Source organism: Mustela nivalis, assembly GCF_964662115.1.
Source record: "Mustela nivalis genome assembly, chromosome: 7".
Lineage (NCBI taxonomy): Eukaryota > Metazoa > Chordata > Mammalia > Carnivora > Mustelidae > Mustela > Mustela nivalis.
In genome coordinates this window covers 70110148-70135976 of record NC_139026.1, presented here as the reverse complement: position 1 = coordinate 70135976, position 25829 = coordinate 70110148, and the positions used below count along the sequence as shown (strand labels likewise).

Below are 25829 nucleotides of genomic sequence, written 5' to 3'. Positions count from 1 at the left end.
AGAACAAGAGGAAAAAGTTATTTTATTTATTTTTTAAAGATGTTATTTATTTTAGAGAGAGAGAAGGAGAGTGAGAGGGGTGAGGAAGGTGTGGAGGAGAGAGAGAGAGAGAATTCCAAGCAGACTACGCACCAAGCACGGAGCCCCATGCAGGGCTCAATCCCAAGATCCTGAGATCATGACCTGAGCTAGAAGCAAGTGTCAGGCACTCAGCTGACTGAGTCACCTATGTGCTCCTGGGAAGGTATTTAGACAGAGTTGTCAAGGAAGGCATCTGAGCCGAGATCTGAAGGATAAAAGCAGTCAGGTGCATAAACAGCCGGAGGAACAGCACTTCAGGCAGAGGAACAAAAATGAAACCACTGTGGCTACACTATAGGAAAATAAGGGAGAGAAGTTAAGAAGGTGGCACAAGCAGGTCAAGCAGGGCCTTATTTATTCTGGTAAAAACGTGAATGTTCTTTTAAAGAGCAAGAGAAAAACATCAAAGACTTTTAATAGAATGGCATAATGTGATCCATGATTTGCAGTTCTAATTCTATGGAAATAATGGGTTGGAGGTTACAAGCACTGGAAGTAGAGAGGTGAATTGGGAGATAATAAATTGTCGGGACAGGAGATGATGATGCCTCGGTCCAGGGTAATGAGCTCATCAGGGGGTCGCAGGGCAGACAGGCGACCAGGTGCAGTGCGTTCCAGAAAACATTTTTAGGCAGAATCAATGGCAGTTGCTAATACAAGTCCACTCACTCATCACCCACGCCCCTGAAAAGGGGAAGTACTTTATCTGACTGGTGAGTTGAAAAGAAGGAATAAGAGGATGCTTGGGAAAGCCCCTCCCGAGTTCTTCCCCACCGCAAGAGTGTGTGAGCTCTGCCCCGCTCTCTGTGAGACTCTGAGAAGCCTGACCCTTTGAGGGAGCAGGGTGGTGTTACTAGGTTGGAGCAAAATATCAGTGAAAACATCCATGGATCTTAAGGATGTTTTCCAGTTGGACACTGTAGATAAGTTGCATTCTGGCCTTGATCTAAATGATTCCTGTCTCTCAACTGTTCTAAATCCCGGGAGAGGGAATTACATAAAGCCTAACTTACATGAGCCCTAAGCTTAACCATAGTTTGAATCAGAGCCATAGAGGCTGTCAAACTTTCTTTGGAGACTACAGAGCTCAGTATATGACCCAACACACCTAGATGGTCTAGGAACACTGCATCTATCCCAGATAATGGTGTCTGTCCTATCATCCTCTTCCAAATTTGTCCTTAGTCACTTATTGGAACAACATTCATCCTTATGAAAACCTAAAGACGGAAAATATACCAGAATAACGCTTCCTCGCCAGTCACAGAAATCCTGCTTAAAATCACTGTACATTGTAGAAGAAGGAAACTTTATATTACATATCTTTCTTAATTCCAGGTTCATCACTCAGGAAATTCAATCTTCCTCCAAATTAAAGCTGTATTTTCCCTTTTGATAGTGCTGCCATTTGCCTGCTCAAAATACCACACAAAGCAGACACGCTTACTTGGCTAGGATGCATTGCCTTCGCTTTCTGTATTCATCTGAGGAGTACGAGGAAGTCTGTGCCTAACCAGTTCACTTCCATAATTTCCCCATTTGCTGCTCTGAGCCCTAGTGACACAAGGTGGGCGAGTCTCTTCCCACGGTCTTCTCCTTCACAATAAATGGCATCTCCATTCTTCTAGTCATTCAGTCCACACTCGTTGGAGTCATTTTTGACTCATTTTTCTATTATACCTCACATTCAATCCCTCAGCAAAATCTGTTCCTTCCAGCCTCATTATATACCCAGAATCCTCTGACTTCCCACATCCACTGCTATGACCCTGGTCCATCCCTTCACTTCTCACCCAGATGACTGCAATAACCTCTTCACAATCTTCCCAGGTTTCTCTCTGCAGTGCATTCTCTGTAAGCAGACACATACACCGTCGTCCTTGTAAGCCATTAATCAGACTTACTCCTATACCCCAAACCCTCCACTGGCTTCCCGTCTAACTCAGGGGAAAAACCAAAGGTCTTATGATGTCCTAAAAAGCCCTACATGATCTGGTCCTTCTCACACTTCTCTGGTCTCATGACCTAGTGCCACGCATCACCACACCAGCTCCTCCCTGGCCCCGCGGTCATCCTTGCTGCTTCTCAAATACAGGAAGCCAGCTCATAGCTTGGGTCTTCAGCACTCACTGCTTCCTGTCCCTTCATATCTGCCTGGTGTGCCCCTTGACCTTCCTCAAGTCTCCGTCAGGTATTATTACCTTGTCAGGGAGGCATCCCCGTAACAGCCCACATGAAACACAAATTCCCATCCCCTTTCACAAACACTTGTGCCCAAAGAGATACACAAAGTCATTGAGTATTAAAGAGCAAAGATCCTAGGAACCATACTGCCTCAGTGTTAATCCCAGCTGGGTCACCTGGGTCTGTCTGTGAAACCTGAGGCAAATGACTTAACTTCCCTAAACTCCAGTTTCATCACTTACAAAATGGAGGTTGAAGTTACACATATGTCAAATAGTTATTGTGAGGATTGGACAGCTCAAATTTTTATTTTTATGATAATCTTGTGAAGCAGCTTAATAAATTTTTTTGATTCTGATCGGGGGCGGGGGGGCAGCTTAAGTCTATCCTCTGATATTTCTGAATAGGAATTTATTTACTCTGTCGTGACATTAAGAATCTAAATCTGCAGAACAGAAGGAAAGTCAGGGAAACATGAGAAGGGACCTCAGAAGATCATCTGGTTTGGCTGTGGCATTTAATTTAACTTGATGGGTGAGGCAGGTGAGAACCGAGGGGCCTAAGATCCCCCAGCTAATCATGATGCAGTGAGAGCCCCTACGTTCCAGACCAGTGCTCTTGACATTGTGCAAGGTTACCTTAAAGGCCATATTTGATCTGTGTACAGAGTCAGGTCAACTAAGTTCATATTTAATAGTTCTATTCAGTCAAGAATCTATATAGATGATATATTTTTTTCTCATCTATATGGGGTCAGAAAACTAGCTGATTTCCCAATCATTCATTCTGGAATTCTGCAGATCTGAAGGCTCACAGAAAGACCCAGATGCTACAGAATACTTAAAATTATATAGACTATTCTCTTGTGTTCATGTTTATATCACAGACACGTCATTTTCGTGTTGCCAATGTTAATAATCTTCCAATAATATTATTTGCTGAAGATCGTTTTCCCCAGTAATCCTAGAGATTTCTTTTTTCTTTTTTTTGATTGTTCGGAAGTAAATGTAGGAGAAGGACTCTTACTTTTGGCCCACCAACAGGGGCTATGAACAACTGTAGTCAACATGGCCATCACCTCCACACACAGTGTCTGCTGCCTTCTACTTCCAGTATCAGGAACTATACTTGATGTGGGATTCTCTGAGGTCAGTCTCAACCTTACGGTCCCCACTACCGGGTTCTTAAATGGTATGAATATTGTTCTGAATAGAAAGGCCACATGTGCGTAGCTTTTTTTTTTTTTTTTTAAGTTCTTATTTATTTATTTGACAGAGAAATAGAGAGAGAGCACAAGTAGGCAGAGGGAGAGGGGAAGCCCAACATGGGGCTCAATCCCAGGACCCTGGGAACATGACCTGAGCTGAAGGCAGCTGCTTAACTGACTGAGCCACCCAGGCACCCCCACATGCATGTAGCTTTGTCAAACACTGTAGTTTATCTACATGGGATTGTATCAATATGTTCAGAAGGAAAAAAAGGAATACTTCTTTCTAGAAATATTTTATTTTCTCATTTTGGGTTCTCTAAATGCATGCTACCTAATTTATAAATATTAAATCATAAAAAATCATATTCAACAAAGAAGACCTGATGATAGATAAAAGCCCCAAATGAAACTTTTTAGAGTAAATCCTTTTATGATTCAATTTAAACCCACTTTTAGGGGTGAACTATCAATATTTTGAGGTTTGGATATAGTCACTGAATGCTTTGTATATTTGGTAAAATAAACCAATTATAGTAAATTGTTTTTATCTTAAATACCCTTAAGAGTAAGATGAAAGATAGATGTCTGGGAACCAAGCGAGTTCATTTCTGCGTGTGGTTCCCTTGGATTACCATAAATATTCATTGGACTTTTCTAATGCACCTTATTATATTCTGCCCACTGAAATATCTGAGGCAAATGTGAAGTACAAACAAGCATAACACTCTGCAGCATTATGTGTGTAAGACATTTCAATCAATGCACAGAAAATAACAGTGAACTATAAAATCAGACACATGGTTTTCACATTAAATTCTGTAACCTGCTTCTAATCATTTAGCACATATTGGTCATGTATATCAAACTGAAGTAAAAACCAAATTTAGAAAATTATTGGTTTTAAAGTCTGCTTCTGGATTTTTCCACCCTTCTTAGCTTCGTGATACATCAGTAACAACGCTCCGGTGATTGTTATTCTCAGATGGCTTAAATTGACCCTCCACTTCCAGAATAATGAGCCTTAGTCTCATTTCAACACGAGGTATTTTCTCACTTACACCTTTGATTTCCTGCTACCAAGTTCTATGCCTCATGTTTACTGCATTTACCTATATGTATAAACGTATATCTGAACGATCCATGAAAAATTCCCTTTTCCTGCGCAGTTAGTGAAGTGAGCTAATGACTTAGAGTCTCATCAGAAAGATGATACCAGCATCAAAATAAAAATAAGCAATAATCTTAACTTGGCTGTGCAAATAGCCACTTGTTTGAGGACAGAAGGAATTAGTCTGGAATGTATCCTGAACTCTTACTATTTTTTGGACGCTGCTTATCCTAGTTTTGTCAGTATGACAGAACTGGTTTAAAACATACAAGTAGGAAAACTTTGCACCTAAGAAAATAAAACAATGCTGTCCTAAAATATCAGAAAAATATTCTATAAACCAGGACATTTATAAAAGTAATTAATCCTGTAATTTGCATCTTTTTCTTTCTTAAAACAGTGAGAATTTCTCATTCCATTGTTATCTCCCACATAGGGGTACAAGGAATAAGGCACTGGGACCAGGCTAAAAGTAGAGTCCCTGTGTCATTTTTTTTTTTTAAATCACTTGATCTTTATGTGGGTATTAGAAATAACCATTTAAAAACTGGTCACTACCACAAAAAAATAAAATAAAATAAAAAATAAAAACTGGTCACTTAGCAAAATAAATAGTAAAATTGTGCATGTAGAGTTTACAAATACTTGTAAACAGGATGAAACACTCCTCCAGAAAAGGGACATTTTTCAAGGAAGAATTTTTAAGTGTGTATTTTGCTATGAGAGAAACAGAATGATAAATTGCCAAAACAACAGCCCAGAATAATTTTTTAAAAAGATTTTATTTATTTATTTGACAGAGAGAGATCACAAGTAGGCAGAGAGGCAGGCAGAGAGAGGAGGAAGCAGGCTCGCTGCTGAGCAAAGAGCCAGATGCGGGGCTCGATCCCAGGACCCTGGGATCATGACCTGAACCGAAGGCAGAGGCTTTAATCCACTGAGCCACCCAAGCGCCCCCAGAATAATTTTTTAATTCAACTTGTAAGAATAAAGAAACTCTAAAGATCATATCTGAAACTTGCAATTTTTCATGATTGTGCTGAAACACTTGTCAAAAGTGCTCAAGAAATAAACTCAACTGTACTTTCGAGAGACAGTCCAAAGCTAAAGAATATCACCAATATTAAAACTGAAATTATATCAAATTTTCAAATTTTCCCATTTTGTATTTTCAGGACTAGTCAGATCCATATATAATGTTTCAATTTTACGCTCAAACATTTACCAATGTACTTCTCAGTGCCACAGGAATCTTAATGCCAATCAACTATTTCCTTTTACCATTAGCCTAAGTTAAAAATAAGAGAAAAGCAAAATCTCTTTTCTATGCCTCCTTGTTGGTTTAGACTGACTTAAATAATAATGCTTAGACATAACTCCCTAAAGGTCTGTTTCTGGATCCCAGCAATCAGCTAAGGGCATTTGATTGCCCTCGACAAAATAAGCACAGGAGAAGCACACAGAAAACTTCTGTACATGCCCTATGTATGAGTAGATTAACAACTGAGGTGGTATTATGGGCTGAACTGCATCACCCAAAAATTCATATGTTGAAGTCCTAAACCCCGTTATCACAGAGTAGAACCATATTTGGAGATAGACTTTAAAGAGAGAATTAAATTGAATGCCAGGTCATTAGGGTGGGCTCTAATCCAATGTGACTGGTATCCTTATAAGAAGAGGAAATTTGGACACAGACAGATGTACATAGGGAAGACCACATAAAGACGCAGGGAGAAGATGGCCATCTATAAGCAAGGAGAGGCCTGGAACCAATCCTGCTGACATCTTGATCTTGGACATCCAGCTTCCAGAGCTCCAGAACAATGAATTTCTATTGTTTACCAGTCTGTGGTGCGTCATTGCGGCAGCCTCAGAAAATGAATACAGGTGGTATCATTTCACTCCTTTGTATCTTACCACTGAGTATGATACAACACTCAATAGGTACTGGTCATTGACTGAAACCATGCAAATAAGGCCACGCTTGTCTCCAAATAATCCTCTCGGGTGCTAATCCCTGACATGGCAGAACACTGCTCAACACGTCCATCCTCCTAACTGCATGGAATCACTAGCTGTCCCAGCAGTCATCACCCACCCCCCGCCCCCGCCCCCAGAATGGGCCCTTTGTCTACCCCTCAACTTCTGGCCCAACCCTGGAACAGCTCCCAATTTTTGTGAGATTCACTTTTCTCCCTAAAATAGAGGCACAGCAAAAATATTCAATATGCTTTTTCCAGAAAGTATCCCTGGCAAGGATGGGCAAGATGGTATGCAAACATGTGAATCTCATTTTACTCTCAGAAAATGGCAGATGTAGAAGAGAGCTGACACTTGCCAATAGACCTCAGAGGAAGCTGTGCTTGATCTCAACTGTGAGATGCATTCCCAATCCTTGACACAGCCTCTAGAGATGGCAAAATATGAAGATCTCTTCTACTCTAAATATAATTTTACATGATTCTAGATAGAGCCAAAGACATAACAATTTCATCACACACGTTGATAAGTTACTATATTTTCCAATTTATTAGCTCTCCTTTAGTAATAGGGTAACCTGACTTTAAAAAAAAAGAAAGGAAAAAAAAAACCTTAAACCTCATATGAAACCCCAAGAGCATTCCTCTTGAGATTTTATAACATATTTTTAAAAGCAGAGATAAAATTCAATATTGAACAGTAGTTTACTGAGGAGAAAAGATCCTCTGGCGTTCTGTTCAAACTCACTTTCCTCTCAATTAATCACTGGCTATGTTTGGCACCAGTGGATTCATACACACGACTCTGCTAGCAGACCTCACGGGCAAATACCTACGAGGAAGTCTTTTCATTCTTAGGTTGTTTTATTAACTGAGAAATAATTGAAATAATTTAAAATGTGCTGAATTACTGAGCCTTAGAGGTAACAGCAAAATAAATCAGGAATGACCAGGCATAATAAGAATGAGCCCCGAAGGCTGCACGTAACAAGGACAGGGCTTCATTTGTGTTACTTAGAACATGGTAGAGGCCAGGAGACCTTTATCAATAGTCATTAAAGACTATCTTTTGATGGAGGATGTGCTCATCCTTCTTCCATCACAGACTTCAAGATTATCTTCTCATGCAAAGGTATGATAAGAAATTAACACGCACTGACTGTCATTAGTAAACTTCTTAAATAGGTGATTCATTGTCCAGCCCCAAATCCTGACCCAGACTGAGGCATCAGAGTGGCTCAGTCGGTTAAGCATCCAACTCTTGATTTGGGCTCAGGTCACGATCTCAGGGTTCTGGGATGGAGCCCAGCGTTGGACCCCCTTCTCAGTGGGGAGTCTGCTTGTCTCCCTCTCCTTCTGCCCCTCCCTCTGATTGTGCTCTCAATCTTCCTCCCTCTCTCTCTCCCTCCCATTCCCCTTCTCTATCCCTCCTAAATCAATGAGTCAGTCAATCAATCAATCTTAAAAAAGAAATCCCGACCCAGCTCTAAAGTTCCTAACTTTAGGCTGAGAGGAAGAGTTAACTACATTAGGACTTAATCAACCAAGTACTTGGGGAAGCTGAGTTTAAATGTCTTCCTGAGGTGCTTCTAAGAACTCAAGTCAAAGACTATTTGCAAAATTAATGCGGAAGCAGTATTCCAACAGCAATAAATCCAGTTAAATAAAGAAAAAGCAAGGAGAATTCAAATGTAAAGACCAAAAAAAGGAGAGAAAACACAAGTTTTTGAATTAGAAATTTTAGCCTCCAATTTTAACATAGGCACTCTTCATAAGAAAAAAAACTTATTATATTGTGACACAATTATTTAAAGATGGTGCATATGAAGAAGAAGAAAAGAATCCAAAAAGAACAACTTAGATGTCAGTCAAGATTTCAAGGATTAATATTTATGAAAACAATTGGCAAACAACAGTCCATGATCCAAGAACAAAAAATGTTGTAGCAGATGTCTTGTCAAAAGGCTGCAGACGATGAGAAGTAGCATACTCTCGTCCATATGTTTTCTCAGCCTTGAGGAAAGATATCTTCAGTCATTTCAATTTTGGAGAACACAGAGTGCCTGTGTATATAGTGAAGTAGAAGCTTTTTTTGTAAGGTGACTTGGAGCCAAGATTTCTGGTTCCAGTTGGAAAGATGTGGCATATGCAGTTGAGGTAGAACATGAACAGAAAACGAGCCAAATAACTCAGATCATCTAAATAACTCAGTCTGTTGGGGAGAAACTGCAGAAGAAATTGGTGTGGTCATTGATGGTATCTTGGCCTGCCTGGTATCCTTCCTTCTACCTTTTGGCAACAATATTCAGATTCCCTTATAAGAAACCTTCCCTCCCCCATCCATGCTCTTTTGTTGGGACTCTGTGTCAGTGTCTTGTCTTAAACAGCTGCTCAGTCACTAGGCTTGTGACCATGGAATCTGGTGTTCATAAGCTGAGGAAAGGAGCAAAATGAGCAACTTAGAACTCCCGGGGGTCAGTGGATCTGTTAAAGTAAAAGGACAGTCACAACAGATGTAGCCAAACAAGCAGGCTGCATGGGGAAAAATTAAGGTCAGCCAGTGGGATGCCTGAATTGGCTATTGTGGGGAAGAAGCAGTTCCTGGTGATGACTGGGCTTGCAAGGTGTTACAGAAGAAGTGGGTAGTGGACCTGGAGACCAGAAGGTCAGTGCAGATACAGAGGGCAAGGGCCTGAGCAGCCAGTGTGTTGGAGACACAGCCCATGCAGACTAGAGTCACCCCTGATGATAATAGATCTGGAGGCCAAGACACAGAATGTGAGCCACAGACTCAGATGGCTAAGAGGGAATGACCAGGATGTTGCCAGACACCAGGGTAATACGGTCAAAGAGCCTTAATCCAGGGCACCGGGGTGGCTCAGTCGGTTAAGCATCTGCCTTCAGATCAGGTCGTGATTGCAGGGTCCTGGGATTAAGTCCCCCATCGGGCTTCCCTACTCAGCGGGGAGCCTGCTTCTGCCTCTTCCCCCTGCTCGTGATTTCTTCCTTCCTTCCTTCCTTCCTTCCTTCCTTCCTTCCTTCCTTCCTTCCTTTTTTTTTTTTTTTTAATTTTTTATTTATTCGACAGAGAGAGAGAGATCACAAGTAGGCAGAGAGGCAGGCAGAGAGAGAGGGGGGAGGAAGCAGGCTCCCTGCTGAGCAGAGAGCCTGATGTGGGGCTCGATCCCAGAACCCTGGGATCATGACCTGAGCCAAAGGCAGAGGCTTTAACCCACTGAGCCACCCAGGCGCCCCCCCCCTTTTTAAGATTTTATTTATTTAACACACACACACAGAGATAACAAGTAGGCAGAGAGGCAGGCAGGGTGGGGGTGAGGGGAGCAGGCTCCCCACTAAGCAGAGAGCCTAATGCAGGGCTCAATCCCAGGACCCTGAGATCACGACCTGAGCCAAAGGCAGAGGCTTAACCCACTGAGCCACCCAGGTGCCCCCTTCTCTTTCAAATAAGTAAATAAATCTTAAAAAGAAGGGGGGGCACCTCAAAGGAGCTTCAGAATTTAAAAGAGGGCAGGGGAATCAGGCTATAAGTAGCAACGAGACACAACAGGGATACAAGACCTCTTCGCATGAGGGAGGGAAAAAACTCCACTTGACAGAGCTGTTGAGAAAGCCAGCAGGTCTGAAGGGAGAGTGAGTCTTCATTTAAAGCAAGAAGGTGGAGGGAACCCTTGGAGAAGGAGTTAAGGAAGGACACAGGAGTATTTGCTGAGTGGGACAGTGGGACTGGAACTGGAAGAACCTGGTAGACTGAGGAGAAGAGAAATGGCAGAGTCAGGGCAAGGAGACTTGAAACACCATGGCTACATGGGGCCAGGGCTGGAGGGATCTTGTCCTTATATTTCGTGCACTGAATGGAAGAAACATGGTAGACTTGATCTCAACAGCTCCTCCCAAGGGAGTGAGAGATAGGCCTAGTGGCCAGAGGTCTTGTCCAACTCTACCAAGGAGATGAGGGACTCTTAGTTTGCATTCAGGGCAACCTATTAGGTGAATGAACAGATGACTCAACAGCCACACATACCATGGTGGTAGGTGGGTAGGTGGTGAGAAGCCTAAGCAAGCATCCTTCTCCAAGCTTGTGCCCATGTTTGAGATTATTGCTGGTTACCACTTACCTTTTGGTCTCTGATTATCACATTCTAGTATATTTGAGAGAAAGTGAAATTAACATGATATTTGGGATAGAATTTCAGTACCTGTCTGTGAGTCACTATCTTCAACATTATGCCATCTATCTAATATTAATTATAAGCATTTGATCTGATTATAATTGTCCACATGCCCTCATTTAGATTTTTTGTCACTGCTATGTTGTGTTTTTTAACACATCGTATTGGTTTTCTTTCTTCCATAACAGTAGAAGTCGTAAAGTCTACTATTTGAGTTTTAATTAAAAATTCAGCCAAAGGTTAGGAGCAACTAAGTAAAGATAAACCTCACAGTCGCACTGAGCGATCTGCAAATCCTCAAAATGTGTGTTGTTTCATTGTAACTAAGATTTATTTAAAACCGCTTGAGATTTTCAAGCACCAAACAGAATGTGCAAAAACCAAGCCTACTCTGAAAAACTCAGTGAACAGTAGACGTTCAAAATCATTACACACAAAAGGAAATCTCTTAAGGTTTTTTGTGTTACTTTAAACAGGAAAATCATTTTCCTTTGAAAGCCATGGGTGACAGTCCTACAGCTTTGTAAATTGATCCCAGAAGAGAATAAAGACAGTCTCATGTAGTGATGATAACTATGGGCACTGGAGACAGACACCCTGAGTTTTCATCCCTTTTTCCCTTTTCCAGTATGACCTTGGTCAAGTTTAACCCTTCTATGCTATAGTTTTCTCAACATGTTGTTATGAGGGTTAAATTAAGTAACATTTTAAAACATTTATGCAAGCATCTGGCTTTTGTAACATAGTAAACACCCTAAAAGTGTTAGCTGTTACTATTTCTTAGTGCCTGTACCTAAAAGTGGATAAAAAACGTTTCCATTGGGAAGGGGGTGCTGGGTGGCTCAGTTAATCATCCCACTCTTGGTTTCACAGCTCATTTAGGTCATGATCTCAGGGTGGTAAGATCGAGCCCCACATTGAGTTCCTTACTCAGTCTCGCTGTCCCTCCCTCACTCTCTTTCTCTCTCATATAAATTAAATCTTTTTCTAAAAAAGGAATACATTTTTGGGGTGCCTGGGTGGCTCAGGTCATGATCCCAGAGTCCTGGGATTGAGCCTGAATCTGGCTCCCTGCTCAGCTGGAAGCCTGCTTCTCCCTCTCCCACTCTCCCTGCTTGTGTTCCCTCTTCCCCTGTCTCCCCCTCTGTCAAAAAAATAAAAATTAAAAAAAAAATACATTTTCTTTTTTTAATTTTTATTTTAAGATTTCTTGAACTTTCAGATTCAAACTCCTCCTATAAAAGAAGTAAAAGACTCAAAGAGGTGGTTTAAAAATGTAAAAGCAGGGGCGCCTGGGTGGTTCAGTTGGTTATGAGGCTGCCTTCAGCTCAGGTCATGATCCCACTGTCCTGGGATCGAGTCCCACATCAGGCTTCTTGCTCCACAGGGAGCCTGCTTCTGCCTGCCTCTCTGCCTGCCTGTACTCTCTCTACCTCTCTGACAAAGAAATAAATAAAATCTTAAAAAAAAAAAAAAGGTAAAAGCACATTTAAATTATTGCTTATTTCCCCCAACATTCTTTAATTCTCTCCCGTGTAGAGAAGCATCACATACAGAGCAGACTCAGAAGAATTTGATTCACATCCCTGCTCTGTTTGGTTCTTATTAGATCCTTTTACTCTCATTAAGGCCTCAGGGCCTCACTCTTCTTACTTATAAAATGGAGATTAAAAAAAATACTTCCTAGGGTACCTGGGTGGCTCAGTTGGTTAAGCAACTGCCTTTTGCTCAGGTCAAGATCCTGGAGTCCCAGGATCGAGTCCTGCATCAGGCTCCCTACTCAGCAGGGAGTCTGCTTCTCCCTCTGACCCTGCCCCTTCTCATGCTTTCTATCTCTCTCTCACTCTCTCTCTCTCTCAAATAAATAAATAAAATCTTAAACTTTCTACCTCAGAGAGTTGCAGTGACAATACAAGAGCACACACATAGTTGTTCCGCAAATACCTTCCCTAGAGTCTCACAGTCAACAAAGTAACAACAAGAGCAATAATAATAATGGAGCTTTAGTACCTCACAAGCCAGATTATATGTCCCCTGTCGGAGGACCTGTTCAAAGAGCAGTCCAGAAATGAATGTACTGAGAGAAAGGTAAAATGTATCAGGCCCAATTTGCTTCACAAGTTTTCCATGTACCTTTTCCTCCTTACAACAGGAACAACACAGACCAGCTCCAAACACCAACTTTCCATGTGGCAAGAGACCCTGATGCCACTGGAGATCACAGCTGGACGCTCTAGCTAGTTACTCTAGCTGAGCTGACTCCGTGTCCCAGTTTGAGTGACTAGGCCTCAGCCACTCTCCAGAGCCCCAGTTGTTCCCACATTCTCCTGTTTTACAGCAGGCTTTTCCTCCTTCTGTAGCTCGAGTCACTCGCTAGCTCTTCCAAGTCCCTTTCAGACCTTCCTAAAAGAGAAGCCCTGTGGCTGGAACATTTACCCCATTTGCTTGTTCAGACGTGGTCATGCTCCCTTTTCTCCAACCTCCCTTGGGTGAGCTCCCACCATTACTGTGCAGGATGTGGGAACCGTCCACTCCTTCCCCTTTTGCTTTCCAAGTCAGACAGCATCAAAGGCTACACAGTCCATCCAACATCATGCTTTCTGCAAGATAATCTCCTCATTGGGCCTCAATGCCATTGCTCTGTCCACTGCTGGCCCCACTCTGCATGTCAAGTCTCAAGAAATCTGCCATTTCCTGGGCTGCAAAGAGATGTAAAGTGGAACTTGAAGTGGCAATTCTAGAAGCTACTTCTTGGATACAACTACTGAAGGTCAATGTATTGTACTAGCAGATAGTCGGTAACACTTATTTCTACCATGTGTGAATAGGTCAGTCCACAAACACTTACTGAGCAATGACTATGTGCAGGAAACCATGTTAGACAATGGGAATACCCCAGTGGATAGAATAATTGGTCTCTGCCCTCACGAGGTACAACACTTATGGAGAATAGAGTGGGACTGAAGAGAAATGCAGAACTATACTTTCATGGAATCTCAGCACTGAAAGGCTTTCTAGACATTTCTGCATCTTATGCATCAGACGTATTGCGTTTCTAATTTATTTAAAATAACAACATACAGCAAAGAAACTCTTCATAGGCATGATATTAAAATGTCTATGCGAACAATGTCCACAATAGCCAAACTATGGAAAGAACCTAGATGTCCATCAATAGATGAGTGGATAAAGAAGATGCGGTATATATATACACTGGATATATACACTGGAATACATTGCAACCATCAAAAAATCCAAAATCTTACCATTTGCAACAACATGGATGGAACTAGAGGGTATTATACTAAGCAAAATAAGTCAATCAGAGAAAGACAATTATACAATCTCTCTGATATGAGCAATTTGAGAGGCAGGAGGGGGTTGTGGGGGTAGGGAGGGATAAAAATGAAAGAAGATGGGATTGGGAGGGAGACAAATCATGAGAGACTATTAATCTCAGGAAACCAACTGAGGGCTGCTAGAGGGCAGGGGTGGGGTGGCTGGGTGATAGACATAGGGGAGGGTATGTGCCAAAGTGAGTGCTGTGAAATGTGTAAGCCTGATGATTTCACAGACCTGTACCCCTGGGGCAAAAAATACATTATATGTTAATAAAAATAATTTTTAAAATTTCTAAGCTAATAAGACAGATACAATTTTTATAAGTGCTGAAAGGCTTATAAACCAGAAAAACATGAAATTAAAAGAAAATAATCATGAAATGCTTCCTAACAGGGGTTTAGGTAGAAAGAACTAATATCACAATTTCGTAATATATTCATTTCCATGCATTTTTCTTGTTGTTCTTTTTTCTTCGATCACAATACCATTATTCGCCTACAGTCATTAACTATCAAATGTCTTACACTTACTAGCAGCAATGAGTGGTTGACTAATTTTGAGTACCAATAATGTTTTCATCATGATCTTTTTAGTCAATGATCTCTACATTATTACAACGTATCTCAAAAACCACTGTAGCAATGATGTTACCATGCCAGATTTTTAAATGGAAAAGTAAAGGCAAGGTGTAATAAATAATTTTGTAAATTGTTGCAATAATGAGATTACAATGACTATAGTCTGGTAATTTTATGGCTTAACAAGTGACCAGCCAGCTCAGCAATTAAAAGAAGTAAGATTTCTAAAAATTTATGCTTTTTATGCCCACCTTAATCATCACAGTCTTTTTGCGTAGATGAAAATATAAAATAAAGATTCCCAAGTTAAAGAGTATATTAATTATATCTCTAAAACAGATCTTTCATTATAAGGCAACATCAACATATTTTCATATTTTCAACCGTTTAGTTACCTAAATTTAAACAACACATATACACAATATATAAATGATTAAGATAGCACAACATAAAAAAAGATAGCACAACATGTTTGCAACATCACTTATTGTACCTAGTTTAAAATAGCATTAGAACATTGCAAAAAAAATTTTTTTCACTCACCTCTAAAGTATATTTAATAAGAAAGTCTACAAAATGCAGCTGATACTAAAAACTGAAATTTATTTTCCCTTAGCAAAACAGTTATTATCAATTTCCTAAGCTTCTGTGCACTCTGTATAGCAATTCTACTTAAATTTGTTTATTTGCCTGCTAGAAAGAGAGATGAGTCTATGCATAGAAAGTGAATGATTCTGCACAGACTCTTACCACACAAGGAACTTGATACAATTTACAAATTTGCAACAATGTGATTACTGCGGAGAATGACAGGTCTGCATATTTGATGTAGGAGGTAAATTCCTTGGTATAATTCCAGTTTTTTCTTTTTTGCTGCTCCTCAAAATCAGAAATAAAATATTAGTTACAATGACTTTTTTTCCCCATGCTAAGGAAAAGAATAAATTCTTGTTAACTCAGCTGACAGTAAAAATTTAAAGTTTAAAAAAATGATGGAAGATAGCTTAAAAATAACTGAAGGCATCATTTCTTAAAGACCTTTATTCCGTATCACTCCAGATACCAACTTTTGGCTCAAGAAGCCACTACCTGCCATCACTGTTCGATGTGTAAATACCACCCACCCCACTTGGGCATTTGTAAAGATCACAGCTCTCAATTAGATGCTGTGCTGTTTGTTGAATGCCACATTTCCGCAAGGGGCTGCTGCCTATGATAGTCATTTTATCAAGTACTGTTTAGAACTTTTAAATCTAATATGCAGGGTCCCAATAGCTCAGACTATGATCCCAGGGTAGGATGTGGAGAGCTCTGATATTGAGCTGTAGGTCTGTAACAATAAGCCTGAAAAATCCCACAACAATTGTTTTATACTGTTCCCAATCAACTTAGTCTAAAATCTCAAGCCTTTTTTCCTAGTAGCCACTGAATAACTGCTTTACGCTTCCCAGTACATATGTATGCAAATTTTATTAAGAATAAAATCAAAGAACTCCTCATTTGATTTAGCTGAATATCAGAGCAAATAAAAGGTTATGATCACCAGTCATGTATCCTGTTTGGCTCTAATATGCTCATTAAGAGTGTGAGCTCAAGAGCCAAACTGTTTGGGCTTACCAGCCCTCTTCCACCTGTCAGACGTGTGATCTTCAGCTCTATACCTGTTTCCTCACTGGTGAAAGGGAGGTAATCATGCCTCCCCTAACACGGGCTGGAAGATGAAAATTAGACAATACATAAAAAGGATCAGGGATAGCATCTGATATATGGTAAGCTCCTGAAAAATACTACCTGTTACCATTTCACAAAAATCAGTGCGTTAAATCACTCCATGCCTATTACAGAGGCAGTTTCTATTTATTGCAAGGATATATAGCACTGTAACCTGAATATTTTAAAAATACTGAATTTGACTGAAATATCTTTGTTGTTTTCCTATAGATCATTTGTATGTCAGTGTAACTTATGAGTAGATAGCAACATATTCTCAGGGGAAATTATGACTGGCTTTGTAAATAGGGTCTTTAACTACACATAAGGGATAGAGTCTTAATTTGCTTAAAAAGTAAATAGGGTCTTTAACTACAGCATAAGGAAATAGGGTCTTTCACTACAGCATAAGGAAAGCACCTTTAAATTACCAGTTCCACAGGTTATCAGTAAATATTTTCAGTACTCGGTATCTTTTCCAGTTCTAAAGTACAGAAGCTACAAATGTTATATATTTAGGATCAGAGCTTATAGACATCTGTATTTATGATTTATATACAGTTCTCCCTTTTTATGAAAGGAATAATTTGTAATGCTTGAAAAATCTTAATGGACAATATACTAAAGAGTATAAGATGAAGGGGGGAAAATCCTTAAAACCAAACCAATCCTCTGAACACAGTCCTTCTTGTTCCCTGCCCCCCCTCATCAGACCATCTCTATGCAACTCCCATAGCTTGTGCCTCCATTACTATCTCAGGTAAACCCTTGCTCAGATCTGGACCTGATATGTCTTTAAGACACAAAACAATGGTGCGGTGCTACAGTCACACTGCCCTGTCCAACAGCACACATATCCTCTCAGGTATTTCTTTTCCATGGTAGAGAGGTCATAGAAATAAGAGTGGGACAAAATGGCTTTCAGGATAGAGAACATTTGAAATCATACTGCCCTAAAGCCATTTTATTTATTTTTTAAAAATGTTTTATTTATCTGTTTCAGAAAGAGAGAGAGAGAGAGAGAGTGTGTGCCTGAGCAGGGGGGAGGGGCAGAAGAAGGGGGAGAAGCAGACTCCCCACCGAGCAGGGAGTCAGATGCATGACTGGATCCCAGGACCCCAGGATCATGACCTGACTCAAAGGTAGACACTGAACTGACTGAGCCACCCAGGTGCCCCCACTAAAGCCACTGACAAACATTCCTTCTTCCCCCCCCCCCAAATTGTCAACATACATATCCTTACATGGCATTTTTAATTTTTTTTTTATTTTTTAAATTTCTTTTCAGTGTTCCAGAATTCATTGTTTATGCACCACACCCAGTGCTCCATGCAATCTGTGCCCTCTATAATATCCACCACCTGGTACCCCGATCTCCCACCCTCCACCCCTTCAAAACCCTCAGATTGTTTTTCAGAGTCCATAGTCTCTCATGGTTCACCTCCCCTTCCAATTTCCCCCAATTCCCTTCTCCTCTCCATCTCCCCATGTCCTCCATGCTATTTGTTATGCTCCACAAATAAGTGAAACCATAAAATAATTGACTCTCTCTGCTTGACTTATTTCACTCAGCATAATCTCTTCCAGTCCCATCCATGTTGCTACAAAAGTTGGGTATTCGTCCTTTCTGATGGAGGCATAATACTCCATAGTGTATATGGACCACATCTTCCTTACCCATTCGTCCGCTGAAGGGCATCTTGGTTTTTTCCACAGTTTGGTGACCATGGCCATTGCTGCTATAAACAGTGGGGTACAGATGGCCCTTCTTTTCACTACATCTGTATCTTTGGGGTAAATACCCAGGAGTGCAATTGCAGGGTCATAGGGAAGCTCTATTTTTTAATTTCTTGAGGAATCTCCACACTATTCTCTAAAGAGGCTGCACCAACATGCATTCCCACCAACAGTGTAAGAGGGTTCCCCTTTCTCCACATCCCCTCCAACATATGTTGTTTCCTGTCTTGCTAATTTTGGCCATTCTAACTGGTGTAAGGTGATATCTCAATGTGGTTTTAATTTGAATCTCCCTGATAGGTAGTGATGAACATTTTTTCATGTGTCTGATAGCCATTTGTATGTCTTCATTGGAGAAGTGTCTGTTCATATCTTCTGCCATCTTTTTATATGACTGTTTGTTTTGTGTGTGTTGAGTTTGAGGAGTTCTTTATAGATCCTGGATATCAACCTTTTGTCTATACTGTCATTTGCAAATATCTTCTCCCATTCCGTGGGTTGCCTCTTTGTTTTCTTGACTGTTTCCTTTACTGTGCAGAAGCTTTTGATTTTTATGAAGTCCCAAAAGTTCATTTTCACTTTTGTTTCCTTTGCCTTTGGAGACATATCTTGAAAGAAGCTGCTGTGGCTGATATTGAAGAGATTACTGCCTATGTTCTCCTCTAGGATTCTGATGGATTCCTGTCTCACATTGAGGTCTTTTATCCATTTTGAGTTTATCTTTGTGTATGGTGTAAGAGAATGGTCCAGTTTCATTCTTCTACATATAGCTGCCTAGTTTTCCCAGCACCATTTACTGAAGAGACTGTCTTTTTTCCACTGTATATTTTTTCCTGTTTTGTCGAAGATTATTTGACCATAGAGTTGAGGGTCCATATCTGGGTTCTCTACTCTGTTCCACTAGTCTATGTGTCTACTTTTATGCCAGTACCGTGCTGTCTTAGTGATCACAGCTTTGTAGTAAAGCTTGAAATCAGGTAACGTGATGCCCCCCATTTTATTTGTTTTTCAACATTTCCTTAGGGATTCTGGGTCTCTTCTGATTCTATACAAATTTTTGGATTATTTGCTCCACCTTTTTGAAGAATACCGGTGGAATTTTGATCATAATAGCATTAAAGTATAGATTGGTCTAGGCAGTATAGACATTTTAATGATGTTTACTCTTCCGATCCAAGAGCATGGAATGGTCTTCCATCTTTTTGTGTCTTCTTCAATTTCTTTCATGAGTGTTCTATAGTTCCTCGAGTACAGATCCTTTACCTCTTTGGTTAGGTTTATTCCCAGGTATCTTATGGTTCTTGGTGCTATAGTAAATGGAATCGATTTTCTAATTTCCCTTCCTGTATTTTCATTTTAGTGTATAAGAAAGCCACTGATTTCTGTATATTGACTCTGCATCCTGCCGTTTCACTTTTACAAAAGACCTACATTTGTACCTGTTTCTGCTCACTGAAAGAAATTTGAGGAAGATTTTCACTTTATTTTTTTTTTAAGATTTTATTTATTTATTTGACCAACAGAGATCACAAGTAGGCAGAGAAGCAGGCAGAGAGAGAAGGAGTAAGCAGGCTCCCTGCCGAGCAGAAAGCCCAATGTGGGGCTCCATCCCAGGAATTTGGGATCATGACCTGAGTCGAAGGCAGAGGCTTTAACCCACTGAGCCACCCAGGTGCCCCAGATTTTCACTTAAAAAAAAAAAAAAAAAAAAAAAAGGCCAAGAGCTACAACGGGGCTCAGCATTCATTTAGCCACAAAGCCTTGATGGAGTTAGCGAGCACCCCAAGCAGTGAGAGTGGCGCCCCCAAGCTCCTTCGCCAGAACCACACTCAGCATCTTAGCATCAAGCCCTCAAGAGCTTTGAACTGTGTCTGTGAGCACCTGTGCTTTGTTTCAATTTATTCTGTGCATTTGCTAGCAAGAGGTATCCCAAAGTATCAGAAAAGCCTAAGAGAGGTTACACCTTAAGTCTAGGAATGCATAAAAATTTTCCATATAAATTAATGGTCTTCACTTAATTTGCTTTATACCATTTTAGCTTATCAAAGGTTTTATAGGAATAATCCACTTTGGGCTAGCAGGGGAAACGTATATTAGGATAGCGAGTGCAGACAAACTCCGGTACCTGGTGTGAATTCTCTGTTTTGATTTACTTCTGAGAGATCTGTTAGAAATGTTTCGAACACAAACAGTAGAAAACCAGTTGATGGTAGAAATCCAAAATTAGACAACCAGATGTTAGATACCCTCTGTGACTTACTGCCATTCTGAGTGTCTCCACATTGCAAGAGATTTATTTTGTTACATTCATTCACGTTCAAACTGTCCTATAGAGCAATTTTAACCAGCCACAAATAAACTCTCCATCTACATACCACACATCATCTCTCACCGTCAGTAAAAGAATCACTGTGATATACTGAACGCTGGCCTACCCCAACCATGTCCATGCCCTAACTACCAGAATCAGTGAATATGTGATTTCCCATTGCCAAAAGGACTTTGCAGGTATGAGGAAGCATCTTTAGATAGGGAGAAGAGACAGGATTATCTCAGTGAGTCCAATATAAGTGTAATCACAAGAGAAGGCAGAAGGGTCAGAGTGAGAGGAGAGGTGATAATGGAGTGTGTGTGTTTGTGTGTGCACATGTGTGCATGAGTGTGAATGGGGAGGAGTTTGATAGATGCTATGCTGCTGGCTTTGACAATGGAGAACCGAGTCACAAGCCAAGTAATGAAGGAAGCCTCTAGAAACTAGAAAAGGCAAAGAAAGTCTCCCTTAGAGGCTCCAGATAGAACCTACCCCTGCTGACACCCTGATATTAGGTTTTTGACCTCCAAAACTGTAAGATAGTGAATTTGTGTGGTTTTAAACCACGAGATTTTTGGTAAATGGAAAACTAACACAATTGTGAACATACAGACCCCTATAATCCTGCTACTGGTAATCAGGGTTTTGTTCTGAGAGCACACAAAGACCTGTAGAGTATCTTTGACCAGTTTCTCAATCTGTTACCCAGTGCCATTTCACCCAGACCGATGAATCATTTCACTCCCCACTTCTCTTCCCACTGACATGAATAACTGAGCTAAGTAAAGTCCTGGTCTAGCATTTGCTGTGGGACCTCAGGCAAATCACATACCATCTCTGGGTCTCAAAGACATTCTTTATGAATGCTTGGACAAAATATTCAGAAATGGCCTGAAGCATCATAAAAGAGAGGCACAAAGTATTTCCTAATTCTATTGAGAAAGTAATCACCACTGGCTGGAACAAGTGGTAAGTACTACCCATTAGAGCTCCTCCACAAAGATGACACTAGGGGTTATTGAGATTTGTTTGGATTTTAGCAATACATGATTCCAAATGTAGCAAGGTTTGGTGCAGGATAAGCCTGAGGCACGTTTCAAGCACACAACAACACAGATTTCTGGTGGCTAATGGATGAGGATGAGGAAGGGTGGGGGTAAAAGGCACTGGGGACATAATGAAGGGTCTGGAACACCAAGGCAGTGCAGAGCCCCTGAGAGTTTCTGAAAGACTCTTATGATCTCTGCAGACTATATTCTTTTTTTTTTTTTAAGATTTTATTTATTTATTTGACAGACAGAGATCACAAGTAGGCAGAGAAACAGGCAGAGGGAGAGGAGGAAGCAGGCTCCCTGCTGAGCAGAGAACCCGATGCGGGGCTCGATCCCAGGACCCTGGGATCATGACCTGAGCCGAAGGCAGAGGCTTTAACCCACTGAGCCACCCAGGCACCCCTGCAGTCTATATTCTATGAGTCCATTAGCACATGAATGGTACCCCACAGTGGCCTCTGGCAAGCTGTGTCATTCCTCTCCTTACCCCCGGTGCCCAGGCACAATACCAGTATTTAACACTGTCCACAGTATATGTGTTAAATGATTGAGTGAATAACCGCAAACTAGCCCTTCTCATCTTAAGTCTTCCTCAAAGGGCTATGTCCTGGGGGTGCCATTCACATCATATCATATGAGAATGGTGTCTCTTGGACTTTTGAAAAGAGCAGCTCTTCCTCCTTTCATGCTCTGTCTTGAGCGTTGGACTATGGGAGTTTTCTAAGCAAGAAACTATGAAAGTCTGAACTTGTGATAGCAGCAGGAATGGAAAGAAGAAACAGGTGCCAGCATGATTGATTCTAGGGTGGTCCGGGAGATACACTTTAATACTCTTGACTAGTCCAAGTAAAATCTTACTTTATTTCTTTCTTATTTTCTTTAGAGTGGTTCTATAATAATCCGTTACATAAAATCGGAACTCTTAGGTATCTCCTGTTAAGTACAAGTTACTATTATTATAAACTTCACTCTTCTGTCAAAATTTATATTGATCCCATTTTTCTACTTTAAGATCTAGTACTTGAATCAAAATCAAACCATCTATAGCAGTATTTTAAGGAATTCAGAGAAAGACAACAAAAAAGTCTGAAATTGACCATGTTTTACAAGCATACCAAATACTCAGGCTTAGAAGCATTTTTCTTGAGTCCTAAGTCATAGAAGCATTTGCCAAAATTGCACTGACCACCTTTATTTCTGCAATTTGTTTCCCAACAATAGCTTAAATGATGAAGAGAACTAATGCAAAGCAAAAGTCGTTTTGATTATAAAGCAAGCATCTGATTCAAATGGAGTATTTTGAAGTTATGCCCCTTTCTATTAATATCCAAGATCCCTTTGCATTTCTTTTCCACAAGAATAAAGTTAAAACAAAAAACAACCTACCATTATGTTCTTTTTGAAATTAGATAGCATATGCATAAATTAATAAAAAAAAATTCTTCTGATTTTAAACATATCAGATGATTAGTACTTACAGATACAGATCAAAATGTTATTAAGGAACATGGTACAAATTTTATTTGATACCTAATATATAAGTATAGGTAGCTAGCTAAAAAACAACAAAAAAAAACCTTACCTCACTAGATTTCTATTTTATATTTAAGTGTATCACCTTGGGTATTAGACATGCTGCCAGCTATCTCTTAATGAGCACCTGAGCTGTCATTTTTAATAACAGCATGACAATTATTATCTATAAGTTATATTCCCTGAAAATCATTTGTGCAATACTTAAATTAATATAGGTAAGAACAGAAACTTACTATTCCGCCTACAAAAAATAGTAATATTTTATAATATGTGGCATTATATTATAGAAAACGAAAGGGACATATATTTACAATAAACGATCAACATATGCACAAACCGCATAGACCATTTTAATATGTAGCACAAGTTTATACAGAATTTTAATAATGAATCTCGGTTACTCATTGAAAAAAAAAGTCATTTGATCTGTATGAGAAAAATACACGTATTCAAGATAGAATATAATAAAACAAATGAGCCAAATACTTGGGCCATTCTGATCTCAGTTTTTTCTCAATTCAAAGCAGAGTTGAAAGATGAGTACCATACAAACAAATTATCTAATTCATTTAAGTACACATGCCGTCAGTATGTATTATAAGCAATCATCTCATAGCCCATGTAATCCATCAGTTATGGTATACTAGAAATTCTACTTTATTTTCAAATACTAAAAATTTTAAAAAATATACCTCTTCCACAAAGCTGTCTTTCTTCTCTAGCATTTCTCGTAAAGTCTGAAGAATTTTAATGCACAGCTTTTCTTCTTTCTCCATTAGTTTCTTTGTATGATTAATCAACCTTAAAGCAGAATATTACATCTTAAGTACAACAGTGTTTTCTCTTCAGGTTGTATACTAACATCATGAACTAGAGGGGGAAAAGTCATGCTATTATTTGAGAATATGAAGTAAACACTAATCCTATTTTCAAAACTTAAAATCACACTTTAGCTCACAGACTTTGTATTATAAAGCACCCTTTGCTCAACAGGCAGTATATCTCAGTGCTTTTAAATTTATTCAAGTAGCAGACTTTTAGTGGGATATAATACTCTAAAAGACAATGAGACTCTGATTATCTTTAATCCCACCATATCAACTAAAACAACTTTACTAGTAGAGAAATACAAATATTTACAGCATATTACCTTTTATTATATTATGTTATACTTTATTATTTTCTAGAGACTATATTACCTTAATTATATGGGCTCAGTAGCAGTCTAAAACACTGCAACCTTATCATAAGGGGTTGCTTTCCAGTTTCTGTTAATAATAATGATGTTGTATTTTTCTCCACTAGGGCTTAGAGAAATAAGCAGTTTGTGATTAGAAGAAAAAAACCACAACAACAAAGTAACATCAAGACAGTCTATCCACATACTATTTTTACTATAATGTGGGTAGAAATTCTAATTTTATAGTGGTAACCTCTGCACTGGTGTTCTGTCAGGAGAAAAGTTTGAGGACCATAGTTATATACCATCCTCAAGAACTCAAAATCAAGTAAAATGTTTATAACCAGAATGCATAGCTTATCATATGTAACTCTGAAAAAGCTGGTTCTCACAATGACCTGTAAGACACATTTTCCTAGAAAAACAGAAGGATGTCGAACTTAATGGAATGGTCCCATTTCAGTGACGTGACAGGAGTACCATGGGACATAACCCCGAGGAAAAGTGAGCTTTCACTAGATAATGACTAGTCGCTGTTTATCAGGGGTCAGGATGAAGTACTAGGACATCCCATGGACTCTCTCAATTCATCCTCACAACAAGCCAGTGCCACAGGTTCTATTATTAGGCTCATGAGAAAACAGAGGTCCTGAAAGATAAAGCAACTTGCCTGTAGTAACACAGTCATTAAGTGGTGGGATCTAGAAATAGACCCAAGCCCAACGACCACAAAGCCAAGCTTGTGAAGCACCACTCTGTGGTGACATAACCCATTTACTAATCTCCTGTGTCTCAGAATTCCTGTGAAGAGAGTCCCCACTCAGCCATATCTTATGTGATATGATAAGTGTTACAACACAGGTAATGGCAAACACTGTAAACTAGATAAAGAAACTACTACCTTCTTGAGGGAAGTTTCCTAGGGCTGATAAGAGGTTCCAGCAAAGAGATAACTGTTAATGATGAAGATTTTACCTAGCAGGAAAAGGTGGAGAGAGAAGGTGTCCTTCAAAGGGAATGATGTGAACAGTGGGCAGAGGTAGAAAGCTGACCTTCCTGTCCAGGAAATAATAAGTACTCTAACTCCAGCTGACACATGAACACAGGAAACAAGAGAGGATAAGAGAAGCAATCTGAAAAGAAGAACAGAAAATACGATGCTAAAGAGTCTGGAATTTACTCCGTAGAAAATAGGAGATCTCTGTTTTAAGGGACCTGAATGACCCTGTCTACATGTAGAAGATGATGTGGAAAAGAAAGAACAAGGCAAGGGATAACATGTGATGGGGTAATTGTACAAGAAGCAATATAGAAATAAAATATCCAGGACATGGTAAGTAATGACAAATTAGAAGTGGAAAAAAGAGGAGGAAGGAGACATCTGACATTGATGGACAGGATGAGCAGCTGGACAGTGATAGTTTTAAACGATACCCATGCCATGCGGAAGGGGAGGCACACAGTGAAAGGACAGTGATTTCCTTTCAGACATGGGATCAGGTCCAGCAGGCAGATACTCCTTGTAAGGAAAACACTTGCTGTCCTGACACTTCTGCTATTTCATCCTTCCTTTTGTGGGATCGTCCTCGAATTCATGGACATAGTTTTGGTGGGCACTGTAAATTTCA

General features: G+C 39.9%; 1 protein-coding gene across 2 annotated transcripts in view; it reads right to left on the bottom strand.

Annotated features, from left to right (window-relative positions):
• Positions 1-25829, bottom strand: part of ITPR2 (inositol 1,4,5-trisphosphate receptor type 2) — a 494143-nt gene that overhangs the window by 195052 nt on the left and 273262 nt on the right. For both annotated transcript variants that reach the window (XM_082738458.1, XM_082738459.1), the window contains one exon: positions 23714-23822. In XM_082738458.1, coding sequence (XP_082594584.1) covers positions 23714-23822 — 109 coding nt within the window. The remainder of the gene's footprint in view (positions 1-23713; positions 23823-25829) is intronic.